Raw genomic sequence first — 16,285 nt, forward strand, 5'->3', positions numbered from 1 at the left:
AACAATAAAACAGCCTTAGGAGACAAATCATGGGAGTTTTACCCTCTTTACTTGTAACCGAACATTTTAAATCCATGAAATTATTTTGTTGTTACATTTTCTAGAGGATAATACTGTGATCCCTTTTTCCCCCTCACCGAGCATCACAGCACTGATCAGGGCCACCAGCAGCATCTCACCCACAGACCTCAGGAGCACCTGGGCATGGGTGCATGTCTGAGCCTCCTCTCTGGAACTGGGAGCTGAGCCCAGTGACAGGGACCATGTGTCAGTGCATCTTAACAGGGTCCATGCTCTGTCCTTTGTTTTAAATGCAATTGCTATGGGAAATCCTAAAAACAGTGAGGAATTTCAAATTATGTCAGTTTTTGGGCTTTTTTTTCCTTTTACAGCAATCCCTCTACATCAGCTGACACAAGGCAGTAACAAGCTTTAAAGACGATTTTTTTCCTCTCTAAATTCCAGGCCAGCTGTTCAGCTGCCGGCTGAGTTGTGTCCTAAACCACAGGTAGCGTGTTCTTTGAGGGGGCCGACACACCCCCGATCACCTGCTTCCTCAGCGCGGCCCGCAAAGAGCCCACAGGCAGGGAAGAAAAACCCCTCGGGACAGGCAGCCGCAGACCAGCGGCCCCGAGCCCGCTCCCCGCTCTCCCAGCACTCTCACAGTGCTGTATTTCCCGCGGCTCCGGGGAACTGCACGGTTCCGAACCCGCTCCTGCGCCCCGCGGGCAGGGCTCGCTCCCGCCGCCGGCGCGGTCCAGCGCACACGGGCTGAGCTGGGCTCTCACCCCTCGACCTCCCTGGGGACATCGCGGGACAGCCCGGAGGAGGAGGAGAACGGGGAAAGGCGGAATCAGCCGCCCGGGGAAAGCCCGGCCCTCTGCTCGCCTCCCTCAGGCTCTGCCCGGCCCCGGCGCCGTCGGGCCGCCCCGCGGGGCGGGGAGCGGGCGGGCGCCGCGCAGGGCCCGAGGAGGCCCCGGACCCCTCCGAGCGGGCGCGGTGGGGGCCGGCGGGGCGATGGGGGGTTGCGGGCTGCAGCCGCTGCTGCCGCTGCTGCTGCTGGGCGCCGCGGGGCCGCTGCTGCAGCCGGCGGAGTCGGCGGACCCCGTGGACCCCGTCAGCGCCGAGCGCAGCCTGGCGTGGGGCCCCGGGCTGGAAGCGGGGCTCACCGTGCCCGTGCGGTACTTCTACATCCAGGCGGTCAGCGCGGCCGGACGGAACTTCTCCCGCTCCCCGCCAGGTACCGTTCGTGTGCTCCGGGGTGGGCAGGGGCAGGAATGGAGACCCTACCCCGGGCCGCGGTTTCGCTACAGAACCTGGCTGGAGGTGCCCAGCCCTTGCCCTCTTCCCCTCCTCCTTGCTTCCTTCCTTCCTTCCTTTCCCCGTTACGTGCGGTGGCTGTGCCCGGGCTGCCCCCCGCGCCCGGTCCCGCAGCGCCCGGGACAGCCAGGATGGCAAGAGAGCACATGGTCCGAGCCTCCTTTCTTCTGGTGCTGCCCAGTGCCTCCGCTGCTCTCACCAGCAGTCTGCTCTAAACAGTTTGGAATTTACTGCAAAAAACCGTAAGCTCAGAAAGAACCTGTCTTCCTGGAGTTAGTGGCCGTAGATTCCCAATGCACAGCTGGGAAGTGGTAACGTAATTACTTTTAATGCTGCACACACACCAGTTGCTTAAAATTTGTGTCTCAGTCAGCAGAGCCCTCTGGGCTCTGTTATCCTTCTGCTGTTCCGTTAAGGAGTAATTTTCATTTCTGTTTACTCAGCACAAGCACAAACCATCCCATGACACTTCTCCTGAGGGTGGGAATTGGGCTGGTTCTTGCAGGCCAGTGGTATGATGGCAGTCAGCTGTTTGCTGCTGCAAGTCAACTCCACACACTCTATATTAATAGTTTAAATTTGGAATAAAAATTACTTTGGTGTCACAGATTCCATAATGAAGATAACCCTGAGATAGCCCCAGAGGAAATCCTGTGTCGCTAATTTACATGGGGTAGAAGCTATTTAATTTACTGTGTGTTATTTACTGTTCACAGAGATGGTACTGAGAGGGCAGCTACCAAGTATGCACGGCCACTTCATGTCTTGTCAGTTAGAAAGCTGCTGCTTGCAGAATTAAGGAGTAGCCATATATTATACAGGGGATGTCTTTAGTCTGACAGGAGTGTGGATACTTCAGATATTTCAGGTCTGGGCTATCTCCATCTGCTGTTGCAGCTTGGTGCTGGATGTCAGCACAGTTTTGTAATTGCAGTCCAGAATGCAGCTGCACGCTCGCTGCCAGTGGGGTAGAGGCTGATAGCAGCTGCACAGGGAGAGCCCTGGGTTCAAACAAGAGGTCGCTAAAGGTGAAAAGGTGTGAAGTTCAGTTGGATTCTCATGCTGGTGTAAGTGCTCCAAGATAAACTGGGAGGACATGGGTACTGAGAAACTAGTTTTGAAACACGCAATGTGTTTGTGTGTGTTCGTATTTATGTTAATAAATTCAGTGTCCCAGGATAGTTTCCAAGTCCCAATGCCATCTGGCTTGGGACCCATTCATCCCATGACCTGCTGTGGCCTCCAGTCAAAGACAGAGCATGAGTGCTGCCAGCAGAGAAGAGCTGCTGCCTCAGCCTGTGCTAACTGCTGTCCCATGCCAAGAACTGTTTAGGAGGGTGCCAAGGATCCTTAAAAAATAGTGGTAGAGTTGATTATATTCAGTGCATGAGCACTGTTTAAAGTATTCATAGAGACCCTGGGTATAAACTTCTGTTCTCTAATGATTTAAAATGTTCAAATCTGTAAAATGTCATTAAGAATTACAATTAACAATATTCATTCAGGCACCACTCTCCAACATAAACTAAAAACATCTCAAAATATACCTGTTGAGATAGCAAAAAATTGACATTATCACCCCCATTGCAAAACAGGAACACTGTGATCAGAGCAGCAGAGCTACAGTTAAGGCATCACATTTGTGAAATGTGTTCAAATCTATTAAATTGGTTTTTGTGTGCATTAGAATTTCGGTCAAGTGGGTCAGGACTTACTGGGATGCATATAAAACTTGTATAGCATAATGAGTAGATTTTAAATCCAGAATTGTTTTCTGAATATCTAGTCTGTTCATCAGAATTGATATGCACCCTTGCACATTACACTGGAATTTCAGCCCAGAGGCTGTAACTGTTTGACCTGCCTTGTAGGAGGATGTTGAATGATGCAGAATTCATTCTTTCCCTAGGAAAATTATTTCAAAGATTAAGAAAATCCCTGCTGAAAATACAGAACTTTCTTTTAGTGTAAACTGCATAGATTTTTTTCCTTTGGCTACTTGGATAAGCCTTATCCTTCTTTTCTGCTAGGTTTTATCCTTGGTTTAACAACAGCTAACCATGTCTTTTTATACTATTGACCATGATAAAATCAGCTGTTAACTGTTGTTCAGATGATCTTTGATCATCTGTTCAGGTTATCTGTTGTTTAGATGATACTGTGCTAATAAATATTTTTCAAGGCCTCCCAGGTATTCTTGCAGGTTTCAGCAAATGCTTTCAAAGAGCAGGGCATGCTTCTTCCAGCTCTCGTTCCAGTGCTGCCAAACAGAGTTGTACATTTCAGTTCACTCACCTTCTTACCTGGGCACTGCAGGACCTCCATTTGGGTCTTTGATCCCTGGGCTTTTGTGATGCTCACACACAAGACCTGTATTTGTTTGTTACTGGGTATATGCTCTTGCAGCTCTCTGAAAGTATAGGCTAATAATTTGTGTGTCCCTTTAGTGAGTCCGTCAGTTTTGTGATTTCCATCTGTGAAAGTAACCAGCAACAATTCCAGTAAAACAGTTGAATCAAAAAAAATCTTCAGATCTTCTAATTTCTCTTCAGCATACATGTCAGAAATAGGGTGACTAGGTTTTTTTTGTTCTTCTCTAGCAATTTGCCTAAATTCAGTGTCTTCTTACCTTTTCCTTCTTTCCCTCCATTTCACCACTTGTTGGCATGGCATACCTCATTTGCAAGCTGCAACACAGAAAAAAAATGCGTAAAGCAGGTGTCATTATCTGCATTTCTTAAAGTATCCTATTTTGACTGTGTCTATATTTTAGTCTCTCTTTAGTACTGGGAAATTATTTTGTACTTAAAATACTGTCCCAGACATGTTTTCAGGGCAACAGAGAAGTACTGGTGGTGCAAATTCAACAAGGACACATTTTTCTTTTATAATTCCTTTGGATTGTGAGAAACAAAAAAAAAAAACCATGAGTGAAAGCACCATGGTAACTTCCTCCAAATAAAAAATAAAAATCAGCAAAAAGATGTCATGATTAAGTATACCATGGAGGCTTTGACCCCATTACACAATCACTGTTGTAAATTACAAACAAGAAGTCTGTTTCCTCCAATGAATTATTTGTACTTACATGAGATACTCAGTCTCATTTTTCTTCACTTTCACTGGAGTTAGCTTTTTCCCAGAGAGCTTTGTTATCAGTCACTTCCCTTATCAAATGATTCCTATGTCTGAAGTGCCACCAACTAAACCTAACATATCCTCTGGGCAGATCAAGAGCTCCTCATGTCTAGGGCAGGACGTGCATAACCAGCAGGGGAAAAGACCCACTTAGTTACTTCCTGTAGGTGAGGACAAGGATATAAAATTCAGTAATATTTGACTTTTGATTTCACAATATTCACTTATTTTTATGACAGCTGAAAACTTACTTTTCTTCAGTGGGAAATCACTATACCCAGTAAAAATGCTGTTTAATAAAATGGGTACAAGGAGACAAAGACGTGATACCAACAGGAAACAGTTTTCTATGTGAACCTCATGACATACTCTGGATTTGAATGCTTCTTCATCCAAATAATACTAGGTGATAGTCATAGGGAGAGGGTACTTGGTTGAAGTCAGCTACTTTGAAGCAAGTTTGTTACTTGCAGTGACCTTTAGAGGCAGAGACGTTCATTCCTTTGGGAGAGTCATTTAATCTGAATATTCTTGCACAGTATTTGACTTGAATCCAATTTCAAGACCCAGTGATCTAAGGAAGACATGATTAATCATTAAAAGACTGGTACTTACCACATCAGTGTATTTTTCTGTGGATGCAAAATATAACTTTGACATCTCAACCATTTAGTGCTGTTGGGACATATTCAGATTTTAGTTAGATCTTGATTTTTTTTCTGGATTTTTTCAGTTTCATTTATTTCTGTATATGACTTGGTGGTAGCATTCATTGTATTTGTTTGGTTCACAATGCTTAGACTGTCACACTTCGTGAATAATTTGTCCTCCTCATTTTTTTTTAATTAATAAAGTTGGCAATGACCACTTGTGATAGAACTAAAGACTATAACAGATTTATGTTTATGCATACTCATATTGTCCATAAATTATTCCATATCTTAGTGCATTAATGATGAAATGCTGGTGATCTTTAAGCACAGGTCAGACAGATGTCCAGGGAACATCTCTACTATCATTCTCTTATCACTGCTTTTCAGTAGCTGGGACTTTAAATGTGCAAGACAGTCAGCAGCAGCCCAAAGCTGAACAATTTGTATGTGACTCCTGCATGCTGCAACTGCCTTTCCACAAGCTGGCAAGTATTCTTTTCTACTGTTACTTTAACTTGGTTTCCTGTCTTTCTTACTCTAGAGGAAATTATTGGTCCTCAGAGCACTAATTTGAAAACTTAGAATAAAACCTAATCTTAGCTTCAAAATACTGTTAGCTTTTCCTTCTGTCTTATAATCAAATATTTAACTTTCTATCTACACCTGCAGGTTTTCCATTTAGAGGTGTGCAATGACTAAGAATATTTGGTAGGGTGATATTTCATCACTGGAAACTAGTTTTACCAACTTGGTATAATTAAAAAATTGTACTGAAAAATAAATTAAATTCCGTGGTCTTAATTCAGTGGAGTTTGCTCCTTACCTTTATTTACTAGATGTAATTCTAAAAGCTTAAAGTGATTTTGTCTGGTTTTATTTTCCTCTTGCCAGGAAGAACACAGTTTAAAGTGATAATTAAAGCACTTTCTCCAAAAGAAGTCACCAGAATTTACACACCTTGGCCTTTGGATAGAAATGATGGTACATTCCTTATGCGTTATCGGATGTATGGAAGTGTCACAAAAGGCTTGAAAATTGAGATACTTTATGGTGATCAGCATGTGGCTCAATCACCTTATATTTTGAAAGGTAAGGGTATTTTTTGTTATAATGTAATGTGTCAAAGTTCTGAATTAGGGTATATTTCAAACTGCAGTACATGGGCTGTGGTAGCTGTGGACAGGTCAAACAGTTCTGAGTCCCCCACGTGCTTGGCAGGTTCACAGAAATGGACTAGCAGAATAATTTCACCCATATAACACAAAGTCTTGTATTTCTGAAAAGAGAAGAATGTTGCTGATTTTTCAGTTACACTGCAAAATTCCAGAAGTTACAGGAAGGATGATTTCCTAAGAAAACTGTAGAAAGCATGGTATAAAAATGCCAAGCCACTGTAATGTATAAATTATGTGTGCTGTAGAATCACGAATACAGACTCTGGGTGCTTTGTTTTCCACAGAACCAGTTTATCATGAATACTGTGACTGTCCTGTAGAAGACCCTGAGGTCTGGCAGGACATGATGTCCTGTCCATCCCAAGAGCCTCAGATTACAAAAGACTTCACTTCATTTCCCACCATTGACCTGCAGCGAATGCTCAAGGAAATCCCAGCCAAGTTCAGCCAAACAGGAGGTGCTATTGTCCATTACACTATCCTGGATAATCACATCTACCGGCGCTCCCTAGGGAAGTACACAGACTTCAAGATGTTCTCTGATGAAATGTTCCTGTCACTGGCCAGGAAGGTACCGCTTTGGATCATGTCACACATTAAGGCAATAGCACAGAACCAGAGAGTGGTTGGGGTGAGAAGGGACCTCTGGAGAACATCTAGTCCAACTCCCCTGCAGAAGCAGGTTCACCCAGATCTGGTTGCACAAGATCATCTCCAGGGTGGGTTTTGAATATCCACAGCCTGTCTGGGCAGTCTGTTGCATGGCCCCATCTTCCTCACAATAAGGAAGTTTTCCCTCATATTCAGATGGCACTTCTGTGTTTAAGTATATACTTGTCTCCCCCTTGTCATGTTGCTGAGCACCATTGGAAAGAGTCTGGCCCCATCCTCTTGACAGCTGCCCTTAAGACATTTGTGAGCATTGACAAGATCCCTTCTCAGTCATCTCTTATCCAGGCTAAACATATTTAAATATGGCAGTACTGCAATTGTTGTTGTATCTTCAAATGTAAAGTAAAGATAAAAAAAAAATCTAAAGTAAGATTTGACATTCCATCAAGACAACACTGGGTGTTAGGAGTAATGTGTGGGGGCTGCTCCTGGCAGTAATGGAAATGCTTGGAAAGCTCCAAGGGCTAAGGCCCAACTGGGAGCTGTTTCCTGGCCTCTGGGTGTTCCTTTCAAACTTCCTTGCAGGAAAAAAGCTTGGAATTCATGCATTAAGCCCAGCTAAATCTATGAGCTATCCAGTAGGTGCACTGAGTGCGTGACATGAGAGAACTGAGGAACAGATGTAAGAGTGACAGACAGCTTCTCTGTGTTATTATCCTTTCTTGGGTACACATCTAGGTTCGTCTTCCTGACGTGGAGTTTTATCTCAATGTTGGAGACTGGCCAGTTGAGCACAGGAAGGTTAATGATACACCTGGGCCTGTACCTGTCATCTCCTGGTGTGGCTCTGTGGATTCCAGAGATATCATCCTGCCAACATATGATGTAACCCACTCAACTCTGGAAACCCTGCGTGGCGTCACCAATGATCTCCTTTCCATTCAAGGACATACAGGTGAATTAGAGACTGAGGGTTTAAAAAGAAATTTGTGATTTCCATCAGAGAAGCAAGTTGCATTCAAATGTGTTGAAGTCTTCAGTTACAAGTGCCCTGGGACATCTCTGAGTACAAGCAGCTTAGTCTTCACAGATTGCAAACACTTCTCAACACTGCCACTAAGCAGGTGTATAATTTAGAACCAAAATTTAAGAAGTCCAGTTTGCAATAAATGTGAATTTTACATTAAAGGTATCCAGAAGATGCCTACTGTGACCTGGCAAAGGAAAACTAAATGAAATTAAAAGGCCTTTTTCCTCAGTAAAGACTCAAACACTAATCAAATACTAGCCCTTTTCCTGACTGTCTTGTGGCCCAGTGTTCTATTTACAAAAACTTAATTTGAATCCTGAAAGAAGTAAGCTGATACTATGCTGCAGCCTCTCTCAAATTAGAAAACATTGTCTATATGAAGAAATACCTCAGAGTAAGATCTCTTGAATTGCTTTTCTGCCTTTGAAAGAGGAGTCGGCTTTACTGACAGGTGTCTTCTTCCCCCTCAGGGAATTAAAGAATTCTTAGGGATCAAACAAATGGCATAAGCAGTACCTAAGGAGTAAAACTGGAGTGAAAAGTTACTTCTTTTTATTTAATTAGTTCTCAGTTCCTCTTTATTAGTTTTTAAATTAAATATTTCAACTAAATGATCAGTTAGAGGCATTGTGTGTTTACTGATTTAGTACAGCTGCTTTTCCAATTAGGAGACAGTAAGAGACTACAGTATTTATTAGATCCTTAAGGGAAATTTTCAGCAGAAAGGTGAGGAAGGGCATAGTTAATGCAGTAAGCAGAGATTACATCTTTCAGACTCTTGCTAAGTATTTAGAGGACACAACATAGCCATTTATTTTCTTTTTTAAGGCATCATTAAGTGGTTCTTCAACGAGCTCCTAAACTGCTGGGTAACAGAAGTGGATTTTACTAAAGAAATTAGGTTATTGTGGCAGACTGTATGGATGGAGAATTGCTTTAATTATTAGCATTTTCCTTACGTATTTTATTAAATCCCTTAGGTAGCTTTCAAGATAGTTGAAGTTATTGAAATACAAAATTGTTGACTGGAAAAGCAATTCTCCAATTTTCCTTGTACGGGTTTCTCATCCCAAAATTCAAACCAGAATTGGGAGTTTAACCCTGTGATTAGTAAGTGGTTATGGGAAACCATGCTTGTCCTACCACGTCTCCAAGTGTAATACCACTGTCAAACCAAATTCCTTCTTTGCCTTGAACAGATCCTAAACATTTCACTGCTGTTTGCTTTTGTCTTATCACTCACTGCTCATAGGCCCCTTCTGGGAAAACAAAACTGAGCGGGCTTTATTCAGAGGTCGAGACAGCCGAGAAGAACGTCTCCATCTTGTCAAGTTATCCAAGGAAAATCCAGAACTACTAGATGCTGGAATAACTGGGTATTTCTTCTTCAGAGAAAAAGAAAAAGAGCTGGGGAAGGCTCAGCTGATGGGCTTCTTTGACTTCTTTAAGGTAGTAATCAAATTATAGTTTCAGATTTATTTTGAAATTAATTATTTCAAATAATTAATTTCAGCTGAAAAGACAAAGCTTATTTTTGTTAATTCTTTTCAGTAAACAAAACGATTATGCTGCTGTAGGAGCACAGGTCCATGCAGAGTAGATAAACCACCTGTAATCCATTTCCTAATGTGACACACTTGTAGAGAAAGCCAAGAAAGACCTTTAGAGAGACATCTTGGCTTATTTTTTTGTTTTAATAGACTGGATTTCTCACCATCAGGGTTTCTTTGATTTGGGGTAATATGAAAACAACGGACACAATTTACAGCCATTTCAAGTACACTATGGATGTCTGAAAGAGTCTTTATAGTAACAAATTAGAAAAATAGATGAGTATTTTTGTTGTACTTTAACATACAAATTCTACTGCAAGAGAAATAAAAAAAATTAAGGGGACAGAATCCTGTATAAAGTCATTATAATATATAGCAATTGAAATTCTGTTCTGAAGTGCAGTATTTCAGAAATGCTGTAACAGCCAAGAACATCTGCCAAAGCATGACATTCATGGTTATTTCTAGTATTATGTTTCAGCTTATTTTGTATAATAATATGTTTCAGGTTATTCTATATAATAATATTAAGTCAGAATAAATTTACTCTGTTTGAATTGAAGTATGAGTATGAATATGAAGATTAGTTTTATTTCCTTCCCTGCTGTAGCCCTTGCTCTATCCCAGGACACTTCAATAGGACACCCATCAGGCAGATCATGTGACACAAAGGTTCTTGACTGTCAGCCTCATGTTGAAAACAAATCCTTTTTTCCATTATATTATCCAGAAGACCATGAAACTACACATGCTTAACACTGAAATGAGTTTGAAGATGAAAATGAATAAACATGATTATTTCTTGCCTGTTAAAATAATATTTGTACAGTCATTGTTCTCATTCTGGTACAAAACACTTCACCTTTTTTCCTCTCTCTTCACGCTGTAGTACAAATACCAAGTGAATGTAGATGGCACCGTAGCAGCTTACAGGTTTCCATACCTCTTGCTGGGTGACAGCCTGGTGTTGAAGCAAGATTCCCAGTACTATGAACACTTTTATATTGGATTAAAACCTTGGAAACATTATGTTCCAGTTAAGAGAAACTTAGAGGACTTGCTAGACAAAATAAAATGGGCTAAGGTAAGTTCCATTATTGATTTAAGTTTAAAGTGATAAACAAATTTATCTTAATAGTCTCTTTTTTTGTATTTACACACACACACACACACACACACACATATATGTATATATATATATATATATTGCATGAACTGTGTTGAGATCCTGGAATAAAGGAAGTACATTTTGTTGTTAGTATAAAATGGGAAGGCCTTATTTGAAATAACCATCTCTATTTAGGGCAGTACTTAAGTGTTCATTTTAAGTATGGGCAGAAGAGTTCATGAGTCAGAGCCTTAGCATACTGTCTAAGGTAATTGTGAAAGAAACAACCAGATTCCTAGATACTACTTAATTAATGCTATAGCTTTTCTAGGCCCTGACTAGAGCAGAAGTTACTGCATGTTCTGTTTGGAATGTACAGAAAATTGCTGCTCTCTGTAACATGCTGAGAGTGGGAGACTGGGATCCTGTAAGCAAACAGATACAATTCTGTGATTGAAAACACCATTTCTGCTTTAAGTCAAAGTGCTGTTAACGATAAAAAAAATACAGGAAGAGTTTCTTTTCTGAGAGTACTGCAATTCTACCTAAGGAATCAGAGGAGAGTACTAAAAGCTTTGCAACATAGACCTAAAAAGCTTGAGAATAAGTACCTGAATTCATGCACTTATTTTTAAAAAGACATTGAATTCCATTGCATTGGAGAGGACAAGAGCTGTGGTTTTGGTCCTCTGTAAAACTAAGTAGGTCTGGGAGATATCAGAATTGATTTTGAAGAGACTTGAGGCTTCGACAAAATGGTAGAGCAGTAATCAATTGAGTTTTCAAAATTGTACAGTTAGTCATGAAAGTTGTTATTGATAACCCTAAGGTAGCAGTAGTGACAGTAAAAGCAATCCAGTATTTTTAAACAAATCTGCAATTTTATTCATGCCTTTGCAATCTACCAGTAATTGCAGTTAATTTTGCAGATTTGAATAGCCCATTTAATTAAACTTCTAATGCTAGTCAGGCTTTGAGTTGCTCTGTTATTCATTTGTTTCATCTGAATTTTCCAGGAAAATGATGAGGAAGCTAGAAAAATTGCTAAACAAGGACAACTAATGGCAAGAGAATTACTTCAGCCTCACAGGTTTTACTGCTACTATTATAAAGTGCTCCAGGTGAGTACAATAGATCACTTTATTACTCTCCCCCCAGCTGCTACTGATGCTACAAATTTCATTTTCAGTCCTTACTTAAATCACTAGCAGACATATTATTCATAGATCAGTGTGAAGAGCTTTGCTAAACCCTGCTTCTTAATAAAAGAATCTACCTGACATCATGGTTATTTTACAGAATCAGGATTTTTTTTTTTGCCCCCATCCCCAATCAGCCCTGTTTTCATTGTCACTTGGTATTTGGTTTCCAGTAGATCTCTGTAGGAGATAATCTGTATATCCACTTTTCTTCCTTTTTCCCTTCATACTTCTGAGCTACTGTACTACAAAACAATGAATATATGGAAAAGAAGTTCCAGAAGTGTGACTAGTAGAGTGTAGGGGATGAAGCAGACCCAGTAGTCATTTCTTCCTTAGAAAATGCAAATCTCTAGTGAACAAAGTTTCTCCTCTCTGAAAGTATCTTTTTCCTGTAGTGCTGTGCAGTTAGATGTCAACTTCACCAGCCACAGGTTAACACAAAAGATGGAACTGTTCAGTGTACAAAAATGACATTTTTATGCATTATCTGTGTAAAGTGGTTAGGCACAGATGATGACAATATCCAAGTTACCATAATAATAGGCAGAAACATGACAGGAGGTTTTCAGAGGCAATGTAGCCCATTAGTAGGTGTGTTACAAAGACACCTTGTGCAGAGGCTGTGAACAATGGCATAAGCAGCCTGGATAAAGGTAGGCTTCTGAGTGGAAGGGAGGAGAAAAATTCTGCTTCTTGAATTATATGTTGGTGCTTATAGCATTCTTAAATGTTGTTTACATATTTCAGAAATATGCCGAACGCCAAGCCAGCAAACCTGAAATACGGGATGGAATGGAACTTGTACCTCAGCCTGATGACAGGGACTCAGTGTGCAGCTGCCACAGGAAAAAGCCTTTAAGGGAAGATCTATAACTGTACTGGATGGAGAAAATTACCCACTTAAAATGCAGGAATAGGAATTAAGCTGTGAAATCTAAGACTCTTTTGCAGTAGCAGGCATTCTTAGTTATGTATTCTTCTTGTATTTTCATACCATTTTTCCTGCTCATTCTGATCTGCAATGTTGGTTCTCACAGTTTTGGCTCCATGACCACCACCAGACAGACAGTGAGCCTGCAGTGGGGAGTGTCTGGGAGATTTGTTTGATGTACTGCGTCATCAGGAAGCAGAGCACAGAGCTGCTCATGTTCCAGATGGGACCTATTACCGAAGTTTTGTGAGGAACTAATCACTGCAAAAGATCTTGCCATGAGTCAGTGCAAGTTATTCTAAAGGAGCATTTGTGATACATTGAAACAGTGTTATGATTTCTTCATAAAGTTTACCTCAGTGTTAGATTGTTTCTTGTATGCAAAACAACTTTCGAACTAGACAAAGAAACTGAATATTTGAGATTTACAGATATCGGATCTGGTCATGCTTTCAGATTATTTTGTGGTTTATGACAGGTAACAGACAACATGATATAACACTCATCAATTTTAGAGGAAAATGGAGAGCAGGGAGAGAGATTAGAAAAATATGTTTATAAGCATTATGGCTATGAATCACCAGAATTAAATATTGCTTTAAAACAGACTCTCTAGCTGTCACAGTGCCTTGGGTGCCAAGTCACCACTCTGAAAACATGTTCCCTTCCTGTGACTGTCTGTAAATGTAGTCACAGTTCCACAAAAGGACTTGGGAATTTCATGCCATGGGAAACACTGGTATCTTAGTTCAGCAGTACCATCCACAGTATTCTGGACTACGTGAAATCTGAAATTTGCTTTAGATTTAGCAGAGTTTTAGACCAACTCGGTTTAATTCTTTTGTAATAGTCTAGGAGTTAGAGTCCATGTAAAGCAACTGGGAAGCTGGTTGTCCTCCTTGGTTTAATTCAAGGCCATTTTTTCCAGAGGGTGGAAGAGGTTTTCAGGCCTTCTGCTGAAGTTCATGTGCAGCCATGAAGCTAGCAATGCAAAATTCACAAGGGCAGAAGGATCTGGTCATACCTTTGTGATAAAGTCTGCCTTTGGGTGGGGCAGAAGAGGAATCCTAGTCCTGGATGCAACTCCAAGTACCTCTGTTGATTTTTGTCCAAGTTTGTCTACTTCAAAATGCATAAATAGTCCTGGAAGGAGACACCAATACCAAGACCAGTGCCCACAAGCACCCATTTCTGTGTTTCCATCTTGGCTAGTGCAGCCTGCCTGAGCAGCTTCTGACTCACTACAGGCAAATAAAAGCTTTCATGGATACTGAATTCTCCGTACACTAAAAAGAATGGAGATGTCTGCAAGACAGTAGACTTGTGGGATTGATTTGGTGCACTACACATTATGCAGGCTTCATTCTTGGTTCTACACTGCAAATTGCATGAAATTTCTGCATTAGAACAGGAAGAAAGGCAGTATGCTAAATATGGAAAGAACTATGTCTTTCTAAAGAGGTCAGTGCAACTGTCCATCAGTCATTTATTACATTATGCCAGTTAAGAAATAAACCTGTATCATGTTGCTCTACCTATAATCCTCTTTGTTCTGCTTCTGACACTCATATTTATAGTGGTTGTATTTTTATTTAGCATGAAAACCAGTTCTGGAACTTCAGTCTATAAATACGTGTTCGACTCATCTGACATAAAGTTTTCTACATCGAAGTTCAGGAACAGGGTTCCATTGCTGAAGCTGACACTCAGGACTGAGTATGTGCTCTCCTTTTGTTCCATGTGCACAGTCATTTTTTACTGTATTACATGATCTTATTTTGGGAAATTACCCATTATGCCATGTGCTTTTTATATTCACCAGTGTTTGTGGAGGTGATGCGCTCAGCAAAGGCAAGTGAGCATAAAAAATGGTTGAAAAACAAAGTGTTCCACATATTTCAAATCAAGAGTCCAAAAGTGATTAATTTGTATTTTTTAAAATGAGAGAGAATAGGGGGAGTCATGACACATACTTCATGGTTCTTTGGAAATACCTATGTAGGAAAACTTGCCTAGCTTGAAACAGAAGTCTTTCAAACTGAAAGAAGAATCAGATAAAATTTTAATTATAAATAAATGTAGATATTTTATCCTTCCTTCCTTCCCTCATAAAAACGGGAAGAAACTGTTCTTAATTCTTCTCTGCCAAAAAAAGTCCTTTCCTTTGTAACAAGTATCACTTCAAAGACTAGTTTGTCAACAGAATGCCTTACAGTTGCTTTTATAGCTCACAGCAAGAAATATCCTGAAAAATATGACTGTACTAATCTTCTTGCTGTAGTTAAAAAATAGTAGAGAGATGGTGGAACTTTTACTACAAGTCCATAGTAATTTGAGAGAATCTGGTTCAGTTTACAGCTATAGCTCTTCCAAAAGTAAAAGAAGGTAAGGCAAAGTCTCTCTTCTTTCCATTGGTGCTACCATATGCAATTTAAATTGTAATGAAGAACAATCGTAACAAGTGCCCCACCAGGCCAGAAAAGATGTCAGATCTATGTGAGTTTGCTGAGAGGATGATACCCATCACCCTGGTGTGTTACAGGAAATGCTAAATACTGAGTAAAACCTGCTTTTGCATGTGAAGTGTAATGCATACATTAAATAGAGTTTTTAAGTGGCATACATAGACTGGACTTTGTATTATTCTGTGGTAGTTCTTGAACAGTGACTGTCCAAAGGTATAGAAATCTCTTGTTGGTGGTAATTTTGGAAAACTGCTACCATACCACAGTACTAAATTTTGCTCTAGTAATTTCAGTTTTTAAATAGAGAATAAAATCTGTCCTGTTTTTGTCAGGGATTTACCAGTGATGACAGAGGCAGGTTTGTTTGTTTGAAATAGTATATAGTTTATAATAATGTATAGTCCCAGGGCCAATGTTTTCAAGCACAGGCATCTGCAGAGGAGGGGTTTAACATCCAGTAATGTTGGGAAGGCAGAGTCTTTACCTAAGATTCTTTATTTTCAGATTTCTTCAACCTTAACAGTGAACCTTTATATAATGAACACTGGTTTTATGTCTTATGTATGTCCTAATATATTTAGGCACCCACATTCGGAAATACCCAACCTCAATTTTGTCTTGAGTAAATCCTGATCTGTTATACATAAAGGAGATACAGTTTCATGTATACTTTAGACTGTATTATTTTATATTTACCTCAAGATCACCAGTGTGCTGGTTTCGTGACTGAATTGTGCCAGGCCCACCTTGTAGATTCATAATTTTAAAAACCCTATAATCAAAGCTTGTCTGATGGAATGTTAGATTCAAACATCCATGCTGGGAAGCATACACCCAACATTTATTACATTACAAAGTAAATTATTTAGTTAGGGAGGAGAGCTGACAGGGAAAACATACATCACCTGTTGGAGCACGTCTGAGAAGCTTGCAAAGAAACTATAATAAGGAAAAGAAGCATTATATAAACCTATGATATTATCAGCTCCTTTAGCACTGTAGTTTTGCAAATTTTTTCTTTTCTGTAAGGGTGGTGATGAAGTGCAAGATTTTATATTAATATTGTTTAAGTTCACAGGATTTAACAGTGAGAATCTT

At 40.4% G+C, this 16,285-nt stretch overlaps 1 protein-coding gene across 4 annotated transcripts; it reads left to right on the top strand.

Moving 5' to 3' along the window:
• Positions 1–931: 931 nt before the first annotated feature.
• Positions 932–15,342, top strand: POGLUT3 (protein O-glucosyltransferase 3). 4 transcript variants are annotated; one of them, XR_011680258.1, is made up of 9 exons: positions 932–1,240; positions 6,003–6,200; positions 6,571–6,857; positions 7,637–7,853; positions 9,181–9,377; positions 10,371–10,565; positions 11,606–11,710; positions 12,539–14,183; positions 14,319–15,342. XR_011680258.1 is itself a non-coding variant. In XM_071434144.1 (9 exons), exons 3-9 carry the CDS (start codon positions 6,104–6,106, stop codon positions 12,662–12,664), a joined length of 1,224 nt encoding a protein of 407 aa, XP_071290245.1. In that variant the 5' UTR covers positions 1,103–1,240; positions 5,499–5,600; positions 6,007–6,103; the 3' UTR covers positions 12,665–15,342. The 4 variants fall into 4 exon arrangements, 3 of the variants coding, with proteins under 3 accessions (XP_071290244.1, XP_071290245.1, XP_071290246.1); XM_071434144.1 differs by adding an exon at positions 5,499–5,600 and having other exon boundaries at positions 1,103–1,240; positions 6,007–6,200; positions 12,539–15,342; XM_071434145.1 differs by adding an exon at positions 5,502–5,600 and having other exon boundaries at positions 1,103–1,240; positions 6,007–6,200; positions 12,539–15,342.
• The last annotated feature ends 943 nt before the right edge of the window (positions 15,343–16,285 follow it).

This window comes from Agelaius tricolor, unplaced genomic scaffold, assembly GCF_023055355.1.
Source record: "Agelaius tricolor isolate 1412-34295 unplaced genomic scaffold, bAgeTri1.0.p SCAF_9, whole genome shotgun sequence".
NCBI lineage: Eukaryota > Metazoa > Chordata > Aves > Passeriformes > Icteridae > Agelaius > Agelaius tricolor.